Genomic DNA, 24,273 nt, shown 5'->3' on the forward strand with positions numbered 1-24,273 from the left:
ATTTACCAGCCACTTATTCCAATTTCCAAAATAAATGAAATATTGTGTACCTACACATATTTCTTAACCTTCTTCTATATTCTCTCTAACATCCCTAAATCTTAGGAAGGACTTGAGTCCACTTGTCCTCTCATGCATAAATCTTTTCCAACCATCCCTAGATTCCCTCAATCAGCAATCCAGTTAAGGTGAGATGAGTGAAACTTCTCCTCTCCTTCCCCCTTTCTCTCAACTTTCACCTTTGCTCACAACCATCCAAATTTGCAGATCTAATCATGACTGTTGATCTCAAACACATCATCTTATCCTCTCAAAAGTCTATAAAAGTAGGAGTTTGAGTTGAGAAAGAGTTAGTCTTCAAGTTAACAATTTGAGTAAAACTTATGCATCCCTGAGTTTTTATCTTGAAACAAATTAACAATTTAACATAATCATTTAACTTTAAATCATTTGCATTACATATCATAGTATCAGTTAATAACAATCCATTCTTCATATGCCATCTTGGAAGCTACTAGTGCTTGTCTGAGAGCAAATCATCCGCAACCAGGAACAGTGGAGTTATGACACAATGACACTTAAAACATGAAGGTAATAATATGGTTTTTATTTTAATATCAATTTCATGTAGTTTTATTAGTTGAGTTTAGATTTCCTGTAACATTTCCTTTGTATTCTGTGAAACTAATATGTTGTAGGCAATATTCCGATGATGAAATTCAAATCGACACAATAATAATTACTATTAAAAATTTCATTTAAAAATATCATTTAAGATAATTGCAAATTTTACTAAGTACTTATAAAACCAATAACTCTAACTCGACAAATTAATCCTTAAAAAATTAACAAATAATGCCTTAGGAACCTCCCCACTCTTATTGTAACTTGTAGGGAACTCCAAAACAGATCTCCTTCGCAAACGCTTTTGTAAAGCGACCGTTGTGAAGTCGAGTGCCCAAAAAATTAAAAAACACATGCCTTCAAATTTAAATCGTGGGACTTAATTGTTCATATCAACCTTAGAGCACCGTTCAAGGCCATACAACAACTTCATTCCCGCTTTACTTTCCATTTTGATTCATCCTTCCCTCGTCGCCTTTATTGCAGTTGCTTGCAGGGCTTCAAGGGAAAAAAAATGGGGAAAATTAGCGAATACGAACGCAAGCGGCAAGAAAACATTGAACGCAATGAGCAGATGCTGGCAGCTCTGCGCGTGCTTTTTGCAGCTCAGGACCTCCGCTCCGCTTCAAAAAAGCCAAAGTAAACTTTTCATTCGCATAAAATTGAACGCTCCCACAGAAACTTAGTAATTCTTGTCTATACCAATAATGTTATTTACGAAGTACATGATTTTTATTGTTTTGTATACTGGGACGGGATGATTTTAGCTTCCTTCCAGCCAAAATGGTCTGCAACAGCTACGGAAATAATCCATACATTTTTTGATATGGTATTTTCTTTTGGTGTAGCGTTTGGCTTAAATGCCACCGCTGAAATATTTTCCACCATTACCCGCCTTGTCTGTTGATGTAAATAACGCCTGGCTGGGCTTAGACATCTTACATGTTTGCAACGAAAATGTAACAATGCATTGCATTGTTATGTGTCCAAGTAAAGACCTGTATGAATTTAAAAAATGTGTTCAAAGCATGCTCCATGGATAACGGCACATTACACTTAAGTATGTGGGATGTTACCTTTAAAAAACTGATGTGCATTCAACAAACAATGCATCTCACCCAGTGTATTAGATACAATTTTTTTTTCAATTAATTAATATATCACGCCTCTTGGTGTTAGAACTTGGGCCATTCCTTTGAACGCGCTAAAATATCTTTTATTTGCTCAGAAGATTGTTTTTTTAAGGTTGTTCATTCACACAGTTTTTGTTATTACATATGTTATTGAAATTGGTACCCAAAATCTTTCAAGGGCCGTCTGCCAGTGGCAATTCTTACGGTTCTTACTATCATCATGACAATTTTGAATCATGGTGCGATTCCACAATTTGGGACCTCTCCCTCACTACTCGAATGGCTAAACAAAAGCAAAAAAAGTTTTTAAAGGATATTTAGAGCATTTGTGCCTCTCAACGGACTTGAGCGATGTTATAAGGCAGAGAGACCTGGAGTGGTAAGGGTGAGGGAAACCTTGATTTATTGCAGAGTACCTAAAGGTCCTTGTCTGTTTTATTTGTGTGGCCAATCGGGATTTGATTCTCTTGATAAATAAATGTGGCAGGGCCTTCTACTGTGATGAAGTTGTAATAAGGGACAATAATGGCTAGATTAATCCTTATCCTTTACGCTGGTCATAATAAATTTATTTTTGTTGTTTTAGATTCATAAACTCTTTCATTTTTAAGATTTCTCAGGTCACGCTACCATATTGATACACTCACACAAGGGATCTAAGCCTGCCAGGGTTGAGCCATGTCTTTCATAGGGTGAATCCTAATGTCAATCACTAGATCATGTGGACAAAATCTGTGCTTTGTTATAGTCCCGATTTTAGAATTTATAAATTTTATGACTGTAAAGATATGCGTGATATCGTCTGATGATATCATTGTACTTGTATATTGCAGGTCACATAAAAAGCATTTAAAGATCCCTAAAGAACCAAAATCCACTATTCTCCGGAAATCCTTGCGCACCAGAGGAATTTTGCCTGAAATCCTCGAGAGTTTAGAAAATAAAGGAAACTCTCCTGTTTACCCCATCTCAAAGGTGCGGCCACTGAGTTTTGCAGAAACTTATTTAAAAGAATAGGACAATGTGCCTTATACTCTTTATGTTGACAAGATTAAAGATCTCAGGTGTAATGTCCCCTTTTTAGCGCAACATGATATGGGGTGTCGTTAGCCTATTCTAACACGGTCCCGAAGGCTAACAAGGACATTGGTGGGATCCTGAGGTGTTTTGGCATAGGTGTTTTCAGTTTCAGGCCAATCGGTGCTGCTCTGACAGGGTTTCTAGACACTTACTATTTATAGTAAGTTAGTCTCCAAGCAGTGACTTGAAATTTTTAGTGTTTCCCTGGTTGGCATAATTATCAGTAAAAAATATTTGAAGGCGACAATGATTTAAAGGGACTATCAACAATGTTTTAATATTTAACGATAAAGTGTAAAGTTAAATTAACTATTTAACTTTATCGTTATATTATAAGGTTGGGAATATAAAGTAATGTTTAAAATATTAAAAGTTCCCTTTAATGTGTACATTGTGGGAAATAATATTTTATTCTAAAATGTATTATCCCACATTTAGGAAATGAAGTGTTTGCATCCAAGAAGAAGATATAAATGGAGGTTGAGAGCTTTCTTTGGGGTATGCTTGGAGAAGATTTAATATCTTCTTGTTGGATTTCTTGAGAAATCTGATTCGTTGGGCTTGGAGGACGAAATCCCTCTTGGTCAACATTCTTCTCGCTGTTGTGAGATACAGTCAGGGAAATTTATGGTGTTCTCATTTAGGAAACACACTAGGTTCATTAGATTTTCACAGGGCAGATTTAAGAAGATTTTGGAGCAGTTTGAAGGTGATAGTGAAGATATATGAGTTGCTGTGAATAGTGCCGTGAACAGTGCGTGAACAGTGATGTGAACAGTGCCGTGAACAATAACGTGAACAGTGCCGTGAACAGTAACGTGAACAGTAATGTGAACAGTGCCGTGAATAGTGCAGCTACAGTGTGTGAACAGTGTTTTCAGCAAGTTCTATATTTGTGGAGTTTAGGTTTGAATTTGTTTATTATCATATGGTCTGTAATATTCTTCAGATATGATTTGTATGCTTGGAGTTGGAATTAAATAAATACCATCAGCATTAATCTTCTTGTTTTTGGTATTTGATATGTCTGGTTGTTTTTATATTGAATAAACTTTGAAAGCTTTACAATAAATATCAATTTATTCAATTTATCCTATTGCAAATCAAGAACCAAAAAAAAAAACCAGTAGTCAGCTTGCAAGCCAATTGTTTGACAAAATTACACTAAGTAAAAAGGACATAAATTTAGTACCGAACAGGGGGTGCCCATTACAGTGGTATCAGAGCTATAAGTCTTGCCATCCTGTGGAGGTCTTACAGAGAGTTTGGAACAGCCGGATAGAGGGAAAAGTGTTTGACGAAATATCTAAACACTAAAATCAGAAATTAATGAATTAAACATGCTAAGCATGTATGTTTAAGCATGCAACAGGGGCCTTATAACTTCCGCCATACCAAAACAAGACAAAACAGAAATTTGGACTCACAGAGCGAGCAGTCTAGTTCATCCGTGCAGGTGGACATAGAATCCAGTCATACAGACATAGAGGAAATATTCTTTGATCAGGACAACAGTATGGGTGACCGAGATGATAGGCATACCGTTCCAGATCAGGGGGAGGTAATGTTCAGACAGTTACTGGGTACGTTAGAGCAAGGGCAGCGTATGCAGCAGGAGCAGAATAGGCGAATGGACATGATGTTGCAGCTTATGGCTAAATAGATGGGCGTCGATATTAATCCAGGTGATGCCAACAATGGAAACAATAACAATGGGGGAAACGATAACACTAGGGGCAATGATAATAATGGAGGCCGAGGCAACAACAATGGCCTTGAGAATAACATTAATGGTAATAATGGACATGGCAACAATGGGAATGAGGCGGATAACTTTAGACACGTTGCACGCCCAGCTCGAACAGCGAGCTCGAGACCTCTTCTACCCACTTTCCCACCTAGGGATCCAGTTCAACCAATGAACGAACTGCAGATTACTGAGTTACAGGGTCAGTTCAGGAGGGACTGGGAGGCTAGTGGACCCAAGTTTCAGGCAGATATTTCCCTCAGAGATTATATGGACTTGAGGATGAGACATATGCCTAGAGTAGGAGGGAGGAATTAGAATTTTGAGCTGAGAAAGAAAGTTGGAAAAATTTCCTTGCCTTATTATGATGCTTCAGGGAAGATGACCGCACGAGCTTGGGTGCAGAAGGTGGATACATACTTGCAGCTTAATCCTATGCCTAAGGAGGAGGCTATCAAGTATGCGGCTATGCATTTGGACGACGTTGCGCATGAATGGTGGCATCATGGCATGGTGACTCTGGGGCATAATCAAATTACATCCTATGAGGAATTCATAGAAAGATTGATTGAGAGATTTGACACTAGGGATCCCGAGTTACATTTCAAGGAGCTAGCACAGTTAAAACAATCAGGTTCTGTGGATGCTTACATCGCCGAGTTTCAGCGTTTGTCTGTACTTGTTACTGATATCTCTCCTAGGAGATTGGTGGTGTTATTTTGTGATGGGCTTGCTGATCCATTACGTGGTTGGGTGAAGGGACATGATCCACTCACCTTAGCAGAAGCAACTAAAAAGGCACGAGATTTAGCCCCTTCGGTATACAAAGGAAAATACCATTCAACAGATTCTTCCTACCGCAAGGACAAAGACAAAAAACCATTTCAGAAAGAGTATAACAAACCCAAAGGAGGATCAAAAGGACTAGACAGTGAAACCTTGAATGAACTTCGAAAGAAGAAACTGTGCTTCCAGTGTAGAGAGCCTTGGGACTTATCTCATAAATGCCCTCTCAAGGCTAAGGCAAATCAAATGGAGTATTTTTCAGCAGAGGAGTCAGAATTAGAGGGGGAGGATCAGCACTCCGATTCAGATGAGGGTAACACGATAGAGAAGAGCAGCATTCCTAAGGATGATAGATCGTTGGCACGCTTGACAGGGGCCCAAAAGGCAATCACATTTAAGGTCAGGGGTACTATCCAGGGGCAGAAAGTGATATCTCTCATTGACACTGGGGCTACACATAACTTTATAGATACACAGTTGGTGGCCAGGAGAGGTTTACAGACAGAGGAGCATGATGGTTTTAGGGTCATGGTGGCTAATGGCCAAAAGCTATTATGTACTCAGAAGGTTTCAAATCTTCACATTAGATTTGGAGATGGCTATGAGTTGGAGGATGATTTCTATGTTGTGGACATGGGAGATTACGACGTCATCCTCAGTATGACATGGATGGCATCGCTGGTTGAGTTCACTTTCAACCTAGTGAATTTGGAAATGAGGTTTCAGCATGAGGGTAGGACTGTTGTTCTCAGGGGACTTTCAGATGGGAGTTGCAGGGTAGTCTCTTTGAAGAGAATGGAGAGACTTTTTCGACATAATGACATAGAGTGGGCAACAGAGTGCTTAGTTATGCCAACTTCACCGGAGCCTCAGGTGAAGAGTCATCCACCAGATATACAGGAGATTCTTGACAGGCATGCCAAGGTATTCAGTGATATTCCTCATGGGGTTCCTCCTGACAGGGGTGCAGAGCATGCTATTGAGCTCGAGGAGGGAGCCAAAACAGTGATGATCACTCCCTATCGTCATCCTAAGAAACATAAAGATGAGATAGAGAAGGCAATTAAGGAGTTGTTGGAAATGGGGCACATCAGGCCTAGCAAAAGCCCCTTTGCTTCAGCTATAGTTCTGGTAAAGAAGAAGGATGGGACAATGCGCATGTGCATCGATTATAGGGCATTGAATAAGAAAACAATAAAAAACAGATATTCCATTCCTCGGATTGATGAGTTGATTGATGAATTGCATGGAGCATACTTTTTCACCAAAATAGACTTACGGTCTGGATACCATCAGATCAGGATGAGGGCAGATGACATTGAGAAAACTGCTTTCCGGTGTCATTATGGTCACTTTGAGTTTCTGGTTATGCCATTTGGGCTAACCAATGCACTTGCTACTTTTCAGAGTTGTATGAATCAGGCATTCCGGGGACAGTTGAGAAGATTCATCTTGATTTTCTTTGATGACATCTTGATCTTCAGTAGGACTTGGGAAGAGCATCTGCAACATTTTGAGGAGGTGTTGTTCATTCTAGAGAGGGAGTCATTGTATGCCAAGGAATCGAAATGCAAGTTTGGTATGACCGAGCTTCTCTACCTTGGGCATATCATTAGTACAGATGGTGTTCGGGTTGATCCCGAAAAGATTAGAGCTATAGTAGATTGGCCTACTCCCACGAACCTCACATAGCTTAAGGGGTTCTTTGGTTTATGCAGGTTTTACAGGAGGTTTGTTAAGGGGTTTTCACAGACTGCAGCACCTTTGACAGACCTCACTAAAAAAGGAGCCTTCGTATGGACAGAAGCAGCATAGCGATGTTTTGACCACTTTAAACAAGTGATGTCATCTTGTCCGGTTTTAGCTCTACCAGATTTCACGAAGCCATTTGAACTTCAGTGTGATGCTTCAGGTGATGGGATAGGGGCAGTATTGATGCAGGAGAAACATCCCATTGCATTCGAGAGTAGGAAGCTCCGAGGTGTTGAGAGGAGCTATTCTATCTATGACAGGGAGATGTTGGCCATAATGCATGCATTGGCCAAATTTCGATCATACTTAGTAGGTGGACGGTTTGTGATCAAAACTGATCACAATAGCATAAAATATTTCATGAGCCAGCGTGATCTTAATGACAGGCAACAAAAATGGATCACTAAATTGCAGGCTTATGATTTTGACATAGAGTTTGTCAAAGGGAAGAAGAATGTGGTGGCAGATGCTTTATCCAAGAGACCGCATGTTTGCGCTCTAGTTGAGATTTCAGGGGATTGGAGAGATCGGATTATAGTAGAGTATGCAGGGGCTACTTGGGCTTTTGGGATAGTTGCAGGTACCATACATGATGATAGGTATATGGTGTTGGATGGGTTGATCAGATTTCAGGATAGGATTTATTTGATTTCTACATGACTGTTCAAGGGGGAAATTTTAAGGGCGTTCCATGATGTGCCTACCGCTGGACATCTTGGGATCATCAAAACTTACAGGCAGATCCGTGAAAGGTTTACTTGGAGGGGACTTAAGGATGATGTGCAGAGATATGTGAAGGAGTGTGCAGTATGTTAGTAGAATAAGGGAGAGCACACTTTCCCTGCAGGGTTGCTTCAGCCTTTGCCCATTCCAGATAGGAAGTGGGAAAGCATATCCATGGACTTCATCACCGGACTACCTAGAGTGCAAGGGCGAGATTGTATATATGTTGTGGTAGACCGCTTGATAAAGTTTGCCCATTTCTTCGCTATACCATCTACTTACACAACAACGCAGGTGGCAGACCTCTTTTACAAGGAGATATTCAGATTGCATGGGTTGCCCAGGTTTATAGTGAGTGATCGGGATAGCAGATTTTTGAGTGCTTTTTGGCAGGAGCTCTTTCGGTTGTGTGGTACGGAGCTCACACCCAGCACTATTTATCATCCACAGATGGATGGTCAGACAGAGATTGTGAATAAGTGGGTTGAGGGTTATCTGCGAAATTATGTGACTGCACAACAGAGGGCCTGGGTGAGATGGTTACACATGGGGGAATATTGTTACAACATGACATATCATATGTCTATCAGGATGACACCCTTCATGGCACTTTATGGCTATGAGGTGCCGAGCTTTGTTGACATAGTCTTGGGGGATAGCAGAGTACCCAAAGCCCGAGACTCATTGCAGGATAGTCAGGACATCCTGAGGGCGCTCAAGGAGAATATACAGCAGGAACAGAATCAACAAAAGTTGTATGTCGATCAACACAGGGTGGAGCGTAGTTTTGAGGTTGGTGACATGGTGTATTTGAGGCTACAACCATATAGACAGTCAACGCTCAAGAAGAGCGGAGCAGAGAAGTTGAGACCCCGGTTTTATGGCCCCTATAGAGTCATTCGCAGGGTAGGTGAGGTTGCCTACGAGATAGAGCTTCTAGAGGGTAGCCGTGTGCACAATGTGTTCCATGTATCGAGGCTTAAGAAAGCCATTGGTCAGGGTGTGGTGCCTTCAGCAGATTTACCTCCGTTAGACGAGGAAGGGAGACTAGTGCTGATCCCTGCAGCTATTCTGGATGTCAGGGAAAGGACACTCAGGAACAGAATCGTTAAGGAATACTTGGTGAAATGGAGAGACCTGCCAGATGAGGATGCTACATGGGAGAATGAGCAGGTATTGCAACATTCAGGACCGAATTTGCTTGAGGACAAGCAATTTCAAGGGGGGCGGACTGTAATGTCCCCTTTTTAGTGCAACATGATATGGGGTGTCGTTAGCCTATTCTAACACGGTCCCGAAGGCTAACAAGGACATTGGTGGGATCCTGAGGTGTTTTGGCCTAGGTGTTTTCAGTTTCAGGCCAATCGGTGCTGCTCTGACAGGGTTTCTAGACACTTACTATTTATAGTAAGTTAGTCTCCAAGCAGTGACTTGAAATTTCTAGTGTTTCCCTGGTTGGCATAATTATCAGTAAAAAATATTTGAAGGCGACAATGATTTAAAGGGACTATCAACAATGTTTTAATATTTAACGATAAAGTGTAAAGTTAAATTAAATATTTAACTTTATCGTTATATTATAAGGTTGGGAATATAAAGTAATGTTTAAAATATTAAAAGTTCCCTTTAATGTGTACATTGTGGGAAATAATATTTTATTCTAAAATGTATTATCCCACATTTAGGAAATGAAGTGTTTGCATCCAGGAAGAAGATATAAATGGAGGTTGAGAGCTCTCTTTGGGGTATGCTTGGAGAAGATTTAATATCTTGTTGTTGGATTTCTTGAGAAATCTGATTCGTTGGGCTTGGAGGACGAAATCCCTCTTGGTCAACATTCTTCTCGCTGTTGTGAGATACAGTCAGGGGAATTTATGGTGTTTTCATTTAGGAAACACATTGGGTTCATTAGATTTCCACAGGGTAGATTTAAGAAGATTTTGGAGCAGTTTGAAGGTGATAGTGAAGATATATGAGTTGCTGTGAATAGTGTCATGAACAGTGCGGTGAACAGTGCATGAACAATGACGTGAACAGTAACGTGAACAGTGCCGTGAACAGTAACGTGAACAGTAATGTGAATAGTGCAGCTACAGTGTGTGAACAGTGTTTTCAACAGGTTCTATACTTGTGGAGTTCAGGTTTGAATTTGTTTATTATCATATGGTCTATAATATTCTTCAGATATGATTTGTATGCTTGGAGTTGGAATTAAATAAATACCATCAGCATTAATCTTCTTGTTTTTGGTATTTGATATGTCTGGTTGTTTTTATATTGAATAAACTTTGAAAGCTTTACAATAAATATCAATTTATCCAATTTATCCTATTGCAAATCAAGAACCAAAAAAAAACAAACCAGTAGTCAGCTTGCAAGCCAACTGTTTGACAAAATTACACTAAGTAAAAAGGACATAAATTTAGTGCCGAACAGGGGGTGCCCATTACATCAGGAATATTGCCTCTTTAGTGGATTTGAAATGCCACATACCTGAGTTTAAGTTGGAGGACCTAAAGCTAGACTATAAGGATATATTTAGAACCACCCCAAGCGCACTCTCGTATCTCGAGTTTTTTCCTTTTAGAGAAAGGGCTATAGTGGTGAGTGGAGACAATGGTGGGTATTTAAGCCTGTGGGATGCTCATTGCAATGCAGAGGAAGGGGATTACAATGGGCTTCATGTTTATCACCCTCATGCTTCTCAGATTACAGGAATTGCAGTCAAACCCTTAAATGCAGAGGTTTGAACCTTGATTATTTAACATTAAATTTAAGTCTATATAAAATGACTCAACTGAGGTATTCAGTGAAACCCCTTTAGTGTTGTAACATGCAGGATGATAACACTTCTATTTCGAATGCACAGGCAACCACATAGCAGAAGCAAATGAACTAGAACAGGAAAGCCTAGAATCTTCATCTAAAAAATCTGGGGAAGTCATTGGGATAAACTTAATAACAGTGCAACCCCTCTCATATTTTAGGAGATGTGGCTAAACACCAACTGTTGTCTGGTGTGGTTTTTTGATGGGTAAAGTTTGAGGAAAAAACTGGGAAATCGACAACATTGTCAGATTATTTTAAATTGGTAAACAAAAATATTGAATTAAGTTACAAAATAATTTTTGGACCCAATTCAGTTTATTCTCTAATATTTAGTATTTTATAGTGGCTATATTATTTTTTCCTAAGTTGCCAGATTCTGCAAAAAATTCCACGGGTCCTGGTTTGGTTCGCACCAAATACTGGTCTGTTACGAATTCTCCCCAAATTCTGTCACGGTTCGTTTTTGGCCCAGCAAATTCTCTCAGAGGAACCCTGGCCGAATTTTGGCATATTTGGAACGAATTTCAGTTCCAGCGGCAAAACCCAGGAAGAATTTGGGTGAAAAAGACATTTTAAAAAACTTTTTTAAAGTTTTTTTTTTGCCTAATTTAGTCTATTCGACCCTCCAACCCTAAATTAGACCACATTCCAAGAAGGTGGAAGACTTGGTCTATGTGCATTCAAACTTGAGGCTCCTAACACACAAAGACAATACCTACAAACAAGGGGAGGCAAAGCATTGGGATGTTGAACCAGAGCATGCAGAGTTGGATGATTCAATTGCCCACCTTAATGCACTTGGAGTTGATGATGATAATGATGAGCTACTTAGTGATCATGAGGCTGCTCCTAAGGCTGAGATTGCTAGTACCACTGCCAGTGGCACTATTTGTGCTTCTAATTTGCCACAGGAGGATGATGATGATATGTTTGATGACTTTTGATGATATTTGATCAGTGATGGCTGATTGCTAATGTTGACATTATTATTTTTTAACATAAACATTGATATGGTGGTGTATTTTGGCATTTGGCTATGTTATTTGCCATTTGGATTAAAAGTCTACAACATTAATATATATGGTGATGTATTTTGCTATTTATTTGCTGCTGCATATATGTATATATTTTTATTTTTTTATTTCTATATGTTTTTGTACGGACGAACCCAAACCCACCCCCCCCAAAAAATGAATGAATTTGCGAACCCGAAACTTGAACTAGAATCCGAACCAGAATCCAAACCGGCAACTTAGATTTTTTCCTATGTTTTATGTTAATGTTATGTCAAATAACGTAGGCCATAACTAATGATCTATTGTTTTTATCATCAGAACGATTCTTCTTGGAAGGCAAAGTCAACAGTTACTAAAATACTTTAGATTGTAGAATATGCTGAATGGCTAAAAATATTTTCTTTATAAGCTAATATGAGAGAAAGATGACTGAGATTCTTTTCTCTGTTGGGAGTTGTCATAATTTCTACTCCATTGCAATTTTATACTGAAGTTAATTTTATGCCTTCTGAGGAAATAAGTTGTTTCTTACCAAATGATCAATGACAATGCTTTTGCATATGCAGGTCATTTCTTGTAGCTATGATGGGTTTATCTGTTCTATGGACGTTGAGAAAGAAGTATTCGACATGGTATACAATAGTGTCAACAATCTTTCTGCTATCTGCACTTCGCCATTTAGTTACCAAGCTCTCTATTTCGCAGAGGGGTATGGCGAAATGAAGATGCTGGATTGCAGAGTAGGAAGTGTTCAAAATTCATACAGTTTACATGAGAAAAATATAAATTCTTTAGATTTTAGTCCTCAAAAGCCATATCTGGTATTGACAAGTTCAGATGATGGCACAGCAAGAGTATTTGATTTGAGAAAGATGAAAATGAGCAATAATGAGAGTCTGGTTACTATGCAACATAAAAAAAAAGTTTATGTGCTTACTTTTCTCCAAGCGGAAACTATCTTGCAACCACAAGGTTTGTACTTGTTAAATTACTTTTAGTTGATGGCACATCTGGTAGAAGCTAATACAATTAATTTCCACATACACTGTTGAATCTGAAAGCACTCAATCATTTTCATGGACTGTGGAAAACTCATGCCTACAATTAATTTCCATTTGTGAGAAGTTCAAATTTGTAAGTTCTTGTTAAATAGCATGCTAGGAAACATTCTATTTACCATGCAAAATTTAGTTGATTTACAGTATAGAACTAACAATTGCAAAATCTTGTGTGATACTGATACGATCTTTATAACAATTATTTGACATGGAAACTTCTCTTGGCTCCTAGATTGTTAAATGTTGATTTCTCTTCCTTTAGGCCTTGATAGATTACATTTTCGTGATTTGGAAGCATTCATTGTGGTGTGAAGTTTAGTTGCAGTTGGAGTATACGTCTTTTCTTTTATTTTTGTGGAGTGGATGAATTGTCTTTTGTCTTGGTCTAGAATACTAGTATTACAGAATCAATACATGCCGTTGGGAACATTTGATAAATTATAGACAATGGCAAGGTTGATAAGCTAATTGTTTTTTTTTTATCAGTTCAAGTTGCTTTTTGTGTGTTTAATTTCTGAAAAAATGCATTGTTTTCATTTTTATTTAATTTTGCATTTTATGCATAATTTAGGAAGCACTGATTTTTGGAAACTGCTGCTCATGTGGTTAAAGCTAGTTATTCTGAACTATGGTATTGGGATTATGTCCTCACAGTGGTGATAACAGTGTGGGATTATGGAGCGGACTTGATTCAGAGAATGTTGCTGTCACATATTGCTACAATCCTCTACTCAATTTCAGGTATGATGGTAATCTTTAATTACGAGGTAATTAGAGGCTTGAGAAAAACTAATTTCCTTCTATTGTGTGCAAGCATGTATACATATGGATAGCCTTTACTGTGGCTACAAAAATGTGTATATTACTTGTCGTTGGAAGATTGTTGTAAATTTTCTGTGTTGGAATGTTCTTTTAGTTAGCAGTCTTGCATAGTAGTCATGATGCTCAAAGATAGGGTGAGTTGCCATTCTTTTCTTTTGTGAATCTGGATTCTATTTTAATATATGTAGCTAGAACTAGCTCCCTCTGCAGATATGCTATATTCAGTATCCTCCAAGGATGCAGTGAGGATGTGTCCATACCAGATACATCCTACATACATTTGGGATTCCTATCAGATCTGGCCAGATGAATCTCAAAGCCTTACTGGCACAGAATACAATGATAGGACCTTGTTGTCATTTCTTAGGCCAAGATATGGGATATTGTTTGAAAAGGTTGTTTCTGCACCACCTGTTACATTTCTTGCCCATGCCAGTGCAAAATGGAAGCGCTGAAATCATCACATTAGGTGCCCAGTCCTTTCATAGCTAGAGGAGACTAACAATTTTGGGCTATATTGAAAAGGTTGAAATTGCCCAAAACATGTTAGTTGTAATTAGGGTAAATAGTGGATTCCAATTGCCTAAGGCAACATTGGAATCCACCCCCTTAGGGCTGGGCCCTCTTTTCTCTCACACGTCACACTTAGGGCTGGGCGCTCCTCCTCCCACACGCCACTCTTAGGGCTGGGCCCTCTCTCACGTCAACCCCAAGTAGGGCAGACCCTATCCTCACGCCACTTGATGTGGCTTTATAAACATGCTAATAAATAAATAATAAATAAAGCTATTTTATTCTAAGCCGACTTTAGAGGTTTATACCTACAAGAAGATATATATATATATGAGTTCATCAAATGAAGTAAATTAATTCATATCACACAAACAATGCGATCTGCTCTGCTCCTAAATGCGATCTGCCCTCCTACAATTGACGAATCTGCTCCTTGGTGAACTGCAAGAACATTTAGCTACATGCTGCCTCAGCCTATCGAAGTTATCTTCTGCTGGTGAATGTCTTGATCTTCTACAACTAGGGCATCACTCTACATCACCTTAGCAACTTGTTGTTTGGACAACAATCAGAGATAAGTGTTGTAATCAGAATATTGTATTTGAAGCATAATCAGATTTGAGGATCTTTCTTGCTGGGTTTTTCCTCCTAGAAGGTTTTCCCAGGGTACTTGTGTGTTATGTGTTCATTTTGTTCATTTCTTTACTTTTACTTAATTCTGGAAATTCCTAAGTTCTAACAGCAATTCATATAATCTGGAAATTAAGTTAAATTCCTATTTTCTGAGTATTGAATTAATCTAAAAGACTAAAGTTAACATGGTATCAGAGCTATAGGCTAGATCAACTTTCAGATTTCAGAATTTAGTACTCTTTTATTTCCAGAATTATTGTCTCATTCACTGGTTAGGTCAATGGGGCTGGAAGTTGAAGATAGGCTTGATGAAAATTTCAATTTTGCTGCATGGAAGGTTCGAATCATGGTTGCTTTAGAAGAAGAAGATCTTCTTCACTTCATAGAAGCAAAAGAGCTAACTGAACCTATGGATGCAGTTGAGCTAAAGCAATTCAAAAGGGACACTGTCAAGGCTAGAAAACTTCTTATTGATTTAGTTAAAGACCACCTAGTCACCTCCATTGCCTCATTCACTACTGCAAGAGAAATATTCAGTCATCTACAAGGTACCTATAAAATTAACAATTTCAATAGGGCAATTACTTTAAGACAACAATTACTTAATGTCAAAATGTCAAAAGAAGATTCTGCTATGTCTTATTTTATGAGGATTTCAGAACTAAAGAATCAAGTAGGTACCATTGGGCATAACATGGAAGACAAGGATCTTGTTATGATTGCCCTAAATGGCCTACCACACTCATGGGAGTCCTTTATTCAAACCATGTGTGGTAGAACTGAGTTACCCACCCCTGATCGCCTTAAGAATGATTGCATTCAAAAAGAGTCGTGTCTTATCACAAAGGGGCAACTCAAAAGTCCTCAAGTAGATGATCATCAGATGCTTGCAACCCAATGCAAGAAAGGTGGAAATTGGAAGAAGTATTATCCCAAGAGGAATAGAGATCTCAGACCACCTAGTTCTCAACATTCTTGGAAGAAGCCAAGAGATATCTCCTGTGTTCAATGTTTTAGATGTGACAAATTTGGCTACTATGCTAAATAATGTCAGAATGATCCTACGCAAAGAGAAGCCAACCTAAATGAAGTCTCAAAACAAAATGATGACTTCTTATTCATCTCTGCCCTGTCAAGCAGCATACCCATAGACAGTAACACATGGTTGATTGACAGTGGTGCTTCCAGACACATCACTGACTACCACGATCACCTCTCAGACTTAGTAGAAAAGGATACCAGTCTACATGTGGTAATTGGTGACTATGCTCAATATTCAGTAAGAGGTTCTGACACGACTTTAAATTTAGACTTTGGTATTTCACTTCATCTTAGTGATATCTTGTTTGTTCTTGGAATTAAAAGAAACCTAATTTCCATTTCTGCTCTAGAAGATAAAGGTTACCAAATTGCATTTTCTGAGGGAAAGGTACTTGCTTGGCCTAAGAAATCTAGTTTTAAATCTGCTCATGTAATAGGTAATAGATATGATAGTTTATATAAGCTCTCTACTAACCCTGTTCAAGCCCTCATTAACGAGGCTCCCGAATCCTGTGAGCTATGGCATAAAAGACTTGGACACTTACACTATCAAGCTCTTCCTTCCCTTGGAAAGTTAGTTAAAGGTATGCCTAAACTCAGTCAAATTCATGATGATACATGCAAAGGTTGTGCCTTAGGTAAAAATGTTAAAAACCCTTTTCATAAAAGTGAAAGTAGAGCTAAAGATAAACTAGAACTTGTTCACTCAGATTTATGTGGTCCCATGTCTTTAGCATCTCCTAGTGGATTTCTTTATTATGTAATCTTCATAGATGATTTCTCTAGGAAAACTTGGATCTACTTCTTGAAATCTAAAGAATTTGATGAAGTCTTAAGTAGATTTAAAGAATTTAAGACATTGGCTGAAAACACCTCTGGTGAAAGAATTAAATGTTTAAGATCTGACAATGGAGGTGAGTATACCTCTGGTAGCTTTCATGATTTTTGTGTTTGAGTCAGGAATTAAGAGGGAGTTCTGTGTTCCTTACAACCCTCAGCAAAATGGTGTTGCTGAAAGGAAGAATAGAACAATTGTTGAGGCTACAAAGGCTATGATTCATGATCAAGATCTGCAGACCTTTCTATGGGCTGAGGCGTTTAGAACAACGATATATATTTAGAATAGATGTCCTCACCGTGTTCTAAAGAATATGACTCCTGAAGAAGCCTTCATAGGATCCAAACCTGACATCAGTCACTTAAGATTTTTTGGAAGTCTTGTGTATGTTCATGTGCCCAAGGAAAAACGAACCAAGTTGGAACCCTCCAGAAAGAAAGGCATGCTAGTTGGATATAGTGAATCATCTAAGGCCTTCAAAATCTATATTCTAGGTCAAAGGTATGTTGAGGTAAGTAGGGATGTTACTTTTGAAGAAGATATTGCCTTTAAGAAATCAAAAGGGTCTCTTGTTAGTGATGAAGTTAATGATAATCAAGATATGAATGTTGATACTAAACCTGAGTTTCAGAGAGAGCCTGTTGAAACTCCACCTCAAGATGAACATAATGATCCACCGGAGCCAATGAATCCTATTGATATTCCTAGTGACATCGTTGTTAGCAAAAAGAGGCCACTTTGGGTAAGAAACACCATTCAAGAAGCTAAAAGATTTGCAGCTCCCAGTGGGACTTTTCGAGAAACCAAGAGACCTCAAGTATTTTCCAACTACGTTGCATTGATGTGCAATCTCATTGAGTCTGAGCCATGCAATGTTGAAGAAGCCTTGAACCACCATGCCTAGAAGCTTGCTATGGATGGAGAGTATCAGTCAATCATCAAGAATGATGTTTGAGACATTGTGCCTAGACCCAAAGGTAAATCTGTTGTTTCCTCTAAATGGTAATTCAAAATTAAACATAATGTTGATGGTAGTATTGAAAAATATAAAGCTAGATTTGTAGCTCATAGTTTTTCTCAAAAGGAAGGCATAGACTATGAAGAAACATTTGCTCCCATTGTTAGATATACCTCTATTAGAACTATAATAGCTATTGTTGCAACTAGAGGTTGGAAGCTACATCAAATGAATGCTAAGACTGCCTTCCTTAATGGTGTTATTGAGGAAGAAGCCTATATTGAACAACCTGAGGGTTATGAGATCCAGGATAGAGAAACTAATGTGTGCAGATTGAAGAAAGCTCTATATGGCCTCAAACAGGCCCCTCGTGCTTGGTATGAAAGAATTGATAAGTACTTGTTAAGTTTAGGATTTTGTAAAAATGTTGCTGACTCTAACATCTACTTTAAGATATTTAATGATGAAATGCTAATTCTAGTTCTATATGTGGATGATTTATTTCTTACTGGTAAAGATGAACTTATCATTAGATGTAAGAAAAAATTAGCTTCTGAATTTGAAATGGACTTAGGTCGAATGCATTATTTTCTAGGTCTAGAAATATGGCAAAGATCTAACGAAATTTTTCTAAGTCAAGGAAAGTATACTATTGATATTTTGAAAAGATTTAGAATGATGGATTGTAAACCTATGTCTACTCCTATGGAATCTGACTTAAAGAAGTTAAGTGCTTCTGCAGCTAACTCTGATTTTGCAGATCCATCGGAGTACAAACAGTTGATTGGATCATTACTGTATCTAGTTAACACTAGACCATATGCTATGCAGTGAATGCTCTCAGTCAATTCATGAGCATGCCCAAACATGTTCATCTCGTTGCAGCCAAGCACATTCTAAGATACTTACGAGGCACAGTTGGTTATGGGCTGAAGTATCCACTTAACACCTCAATAACCTTGGAAGGTTATTCAGATGTAGATTGGGCTGGAAGTGTCAAAGATAGGAAAAACACTTCTGGCATTTGTTTCAGCTTAGGATCAACAGTGATCTCTTGGGGTTGCAGAAAACAATCCTTTGTTGCACTAAGTACTGCTAAAGCTGAGTATATTGCAGCGAGTGTTGCTTTTAGAGAAGCAGTGTGGCTTCGTAAGCTTCTTGTTGGGTTGTTTGGACAACCTTGGGTGCCTATAGTTATACACTGTGATAATTAGAGTTGTATCAAGATGACTGTCAATCAAGTGTTTCATGACAGGTCAAAACATGTGGAAACTCATTACCACTTCATTCGAGATATGGTACTAAGAGGTGCTCAAGTATGTCAACACTGATGATCAAGTTGCAGATATCCTCACCAAGCCTCTATCCAAGGTGAAGTTTGTGTACTTCAGAGACAGGCTCGGGATATCAGAAAATGAGACCTTGGTTGAGAGGGAGTCTCTTCCCCAGTGATGCATTGTGTTGCATCAACCACCCTCTGCAGGCAATGTAAGGTGGTAGTCTTCTCAGGGAGAAGAATCATTGTTACCATCCTCTGCGGGCAATGTAAGGTGGCTTCAGTCTTTGCTTGTGTGCAAGATGAAAAGATCTTTTGTAATTCCAATCCTTGCTTGTGTGCAAGATGGAAGACCTTTGATTATGTAATTCCACTCTATGCTTGTGTGCAAGATGGAAGTCTACTATGTTCTGATTATGTAATCCATCCTTTGCTTGTGTGCAAGATGGAAGATAGCAATATTCTGATTATATTCTCTCTCCCTAATTAAGAGGGAGTGTTAGTTGTAATTAGGGTAAATAGCGGATTCCAATTGCCTAAGGCAACAATGGAATCCGCCCCCTTGGGATTGGGCCCTCTTTTCTCTCACACATCACACTTAGGGCTGGGCGCTCCTCCTCCCACACGCCACTCTTAGGGCTGGGCCCTTCTCCTCCCACACGCTACTCTTAGGGCTGGGTCCTCTCTCTCATGTCAACCCCAAATAGGGCAGACCCTATCCTCACACCACTTGATGTGGCTTTATAAACATGCTAATAAATAAATAATAAATAAAGCTATTTTATTCTAAGCCGACTTTAGAGGTTTATACCTAGAGGAAGATATATATATATATATATATATATATATATATATATATATATATATATATATATATATGAGTTCATCAAATGAAGTAAATTAATTCATATCACACAAACAATGGGATCTGCTCTGCTCCTAAATGAGATTTGCCCTCCTACAATTGGCAAATCTGCTCCTTGGTGAACTGCAAGAACATTTAGCTACATGCTGCCTCAGCCTATCGAAGTTATCTTCTGCTGGTGAATGTCTTGATCTTCTACAACTAGGGCATCACTCTACATCACCTTAGCAACTTGCTGTTTGGACAACAATCAAAGATAAGTGTTGTAATCAGAATATTGTATTTGAAGCATAATCAGATCTGAGGATCTTTCTTGCTGGGTTTTTCCTCCTAGGAGGTTTTCCCAGGGTACTTGTGTGTTATGTGTTCATTTTGTTCATTTCTTTACTTTTACTTAATTCTGGAAATTCCTAAGTTCTAACAGCAATTCATATAATTTGGAAATTAAGTTAAATTCTTATTTTTTGAGTATTGAATTAATCTAAAAGACTAAAGTTAACAAAACAGACTGTGATGTTCCGGATTTTTAAAGTGACAGTTAATTAAATTGATTTTTATTAAGTTGTCAAAAATAAATAAAATATCCAATGATGACTTAATATTAATTAATTTAATTTAATAAACAAAAAAATATTATAATGTCACTTTATAAAATAAAAATTTCCAATGTTCATGTGGGCCTGATCTTCTAGAAAGTTCTTGGAGGTCTTTATAAGGAGGCTTGCTGGGAGTTGTAAAGCATGCTTATGATTTGATAAACAATTTACGATTTTTGGAGACGAAAACCTTTAGGAGGAAGGGTTGGACGAAAACCTAGCTCTTCCAAGAGGTGGATTCATGACAGAGTTCACAGCTGAGCCAAATTTGTGAAGTTTCTATTAGAGACAAATTTGCAGAGGATTAGTGTTTGATGCAGAGAAATATATTGTATTGTATGGGTGAAGTCAATAATGGATATTACAGATTGTTTGTTCCATCCTCAATGGCCTGGAAACAACCTGAAACAGTTCAAAATCAGATATCAAAACATGCCCATTTTTGGGACATTTAGGTTTCCAGGATGTTGGCTTATAATCAAAAGGTTATGTAATAAAATTAATAATGTGTCACCTATATCACTTTATCAAAAAAATCAATTAGGTTTTGATGGTTCTCAAGGATAGTAAGCTGGTTGGGCTGGCAGGGCTCTTTTTATATGATTTTTAATGAGAAACCTTGAAATGGAATTTGACCATTATTGGCTACCATATGAACAATATGATTACTTCTTGATTTTGAATCACCGTTTTGTCTGTGATCAGATTTTCAACAAGGAGCATAAAAGAACAGAAAAATCTTAGAAGCTCATAATTATAAGTACCCCTTCAAAATTAAAAAAAAATGTAATAAGTGTGAAGCTCTAAATGACAATATTTATTAAAGATTTTGAGTCTAGAGTTCATTAAATTTTTCCCACAAAGTTTTACCTTCATTTTTCTCTTGCAAAGTTGGCAAACATATTGAAATGAGCTTAAGTTTGAACCGTTCCAATAAACAAATACAACTGGGCCATTGCAGTTGTAAGTGGAATGCCAAGATAGAGGATTGTTTGCTGTCCATTACTTGATTTGTTCACTGTAATTGTTCCTGATATTATTCCTTGGAATTCAAAGTGGCGGCACAGGTTTTGTTTCTTGCTCTACATTGCAGAAAACATGGAGCAGTACAAACTTCAACTAATAGATGATGAACTTACTAAGTCAGTTTTCAACCAAGGTAAGACATTTCTTGAGTTTACTGTTGGATATCACCTGCTTAGTTTTAGAAAGAGAAAACGATCCATGTTTGTTTTAGAGAAATCTAAAGTTACTAGAGTAAAATTTATTAAATAATTCACATTATTTTAACTGTGGAACCTCAGGAAGAAGTCCAATTATAGATATGGAGACTGGGCAGTCCACAGGGACAAGGCTCCATCATGTAGCAAAATGTAGCCTCCTCAATTCAACATTTTCCATGGGAAACTATACGATGTAATTCACAAAACCCAGGTCATTACTACAATTTAAAGGTCCATTTATTAATGTGTTACACCCTTTAACATTACCTGAATGTAATGTCCCTTCTGGGAATATTTCTATATTGTGCTCTAAAATCATGATTCCAATGAAAATAAGAAATGTAATACAGTTAATATCATAAATTTACCAGTTGAAATGTCTTTAGGAAGATGAATCTTGGTTTAGGAAATACAATCATGTTAGTCAACATTTGAAATGTAATTCATAAGACCTATTATTTTCATAAGGGTTAGGGATTCAATAACATGTATATGCATGTAATCAATAGATTTAATAATTATTCAAAACATATTCCTATAGTAACTGTATTAGGAATTAGATGGGAACTTTGCAAATGACAATCTGAAGGATAGTTATCCTTGTATTGCGAGGGCATGGGTGGAAAATGGTCCATTCCATCCCTTAGTCCACCTTGGAGGCATTCCATCCTCCTTGATCAAGCCTAGGAACACCGATTATCCTCCCAGCCCACAAGTGCTCCATCTTGGGGTGGTGTGCTTGATAAGAGTATGAGATTACCTTCTCCACCAAGCTTGGGAGCACACATATGCCTCTCAGCCTACAAGCGCTCCATCTCGGGGTGGCATGCTTGATGAAAGATAGGTGGGGTCTTCGTCTCTTGTGAAATTGAGAGGTTGTTCGACCTCCCTGTTTTGCAACTCTATCCAATTCAAAATAGATTAACTATATGAATATATTATAACATATTTATCAAATAGAAATATAATTAATTTTACTTAGATTGGGAAACAAAATCCAAATTGGAAAATAGTGCAATTACTTACAGCTATTCCTATATAATTCCAGCACAGAATAAATATTACATTCATATACTTATATCATACTTTCACATATAAACTTACAAATTCCAGGCTGATAATAATAATTCAGATTCCACTCTTTATTGGTTCATTTCAGATTTCAGATTAAATGCTTATTCGAATTCATTTGATGTCTTTACCCAAAGAGGAGGTCCACCTTATATAGATCTTGAAGAGTCACAACTCTTGCTAAGAATACTTTCACATATAAACTTACAACAGGCTGATAATAATAATTCAGATTCCACTCTTTATTGGTTCATTTCAGATTTCAGATTAAATGCTTATTCCAATTCATTTGATGTCTTTGCCCATAGAGGAGGTCCACCTTATGTAGATCTTGAAAAGTCACAACTCTTGCTAAGAATATCTCCTTCATAAAAGAGGCGTCCTTTCTAAGTTAACTGCCGTCCCTTCACTAATCATGGCTGTTTGGAATTGATGTGGATTAAGGTTTATTAAATATTATTCCCTATGCTCTACAGGTTGCCAATTAGATAATTTGTTTGTTGTTGGAATATCTAGATCGAGAGACATATATATTTTATTTTATATACTTTCTTATTTATTATCTCCTCCTTAGGGTTGGGGCATGATAGTCCACCATCCGTCCGCCATCCTGAGATTGCTTGTCCTCAAGCAATTTTAAATTTGGATGATCAAAGATTTGGCTTCTTCCCAAGTGGCGTCTTTCATAGGTAGCCCCTTCCATTTAATTGGATACTCAGGAATGTTTTATTCGTTAACTTTTTTTCTTGCATATCAAGGATGGCTTTGGGTTTTGTTGATGTCTTTTTTAGGCACTTCGAACACAGAATAAAAGACAAAGGTATCTTATCCTCTTTTGAACAAAATCTTCCTAAATGCTAAACTATGTGATCAATTTGGAAGACTCCAAGGTTTCTAATGTCAGGTCTGTAGAACATAGGTTTACTACTGAGAGGGGGTGTGTGTGAATCAGTAGTAAACAACACTTTTCTTTTAATCAACTTAGAATATTCAAAACTTTAAAATCTCTTAGAACTTGTGTATTTGTAAGAAAATAAATGAACTGAAAACTGAAACAGCACAACACAATAAACTCAGTACACCAAAAGATTTATGTGGAAACCCAATGTGGGAAAACCACAGTGAGAAACGCTGCTAGGATCTATTGTCCTAATCCAGCCTCACAAGGAAAGCTGATTACAAAGTATCAAGGGCACCGACCCTTTCAACAAGAGCACCAACTCTTACAACATGAGCATCAACTCATCAATATTCAGGGCACCAACCCAATCAATCTCCAAGAACTTCAACTCCTTAAGGTTGTAATACAATGAAATGATTATCAATTTGACAATTTAAATCATCAAGTTTATATGGTCAATCATAGAACAGGTATACAATCCAAGTAGATAATCTTTAAACAAGAAAGATTATATGCTGTTAACAATATGATCAAGTTCTATAACCAAAGAACTTTTGTATGACAGATATTCTGATATGAAACTGAGCCAACTGAATGTAAGAAAAGACCTGCAATCACTTTCATATAATGTTTCTGAATATGTGTATTCTAACCTCTTCAAAATCAGACCTTTTGAAAAACACAGTGCACTGTAAATGTATGTCTGAAAATATGTCTCTTCAAAATCAGACCTCCTGAAATTACAGTGCAATGTAAATGTATGCCTGAAAGTATAAATAACTTCTCAA

At 37.7% G+C, this 24,273-nt stretch overlaps 1 protein-coding gene across 1 annotated transcript in view; it reads left to right on the forward strand.

The window, feature by feature from the left end:
• The first annotated feature begins 1,052 nt into the window (after positions 1-1,052).
• The window catches only part of LOC131858167 (uncharacterized), a 39,568-nt gene continuing 16,347 nt past the window's right edge, over positions 1,053-24,273 (forward strand). Inside the window, exons 1-2 of the mRNA XM_059211264.1 lie at positions 1,053-1,263; positions 13,403-13,489. Coding sequence (XP_059067247.1) covers positions 1,139-1,263; positions 13,403-13,489 — 212 coding nt within the window. The 5' untranslated portion in view covers positions 1,053-1,138. The remainder of the gene's footprint in view (positions 1,264-13,402; positions 13,490-24,273) is intronic.

This window comes from Cryptomeria japonica, chromosome 9, assembly GCF_030272615.1.
Source record: "Cryptomeria japonica chromosome 9, Sugi_1.0, whole genome shotgun sequence".
Taxonomy (NCBI): Eukaryota; Viridiplantae; Streptophyta; class Pinopsida; order Cupressales; family Cupressaceae; genus Cryptomeria; species Cryptomeria japonica.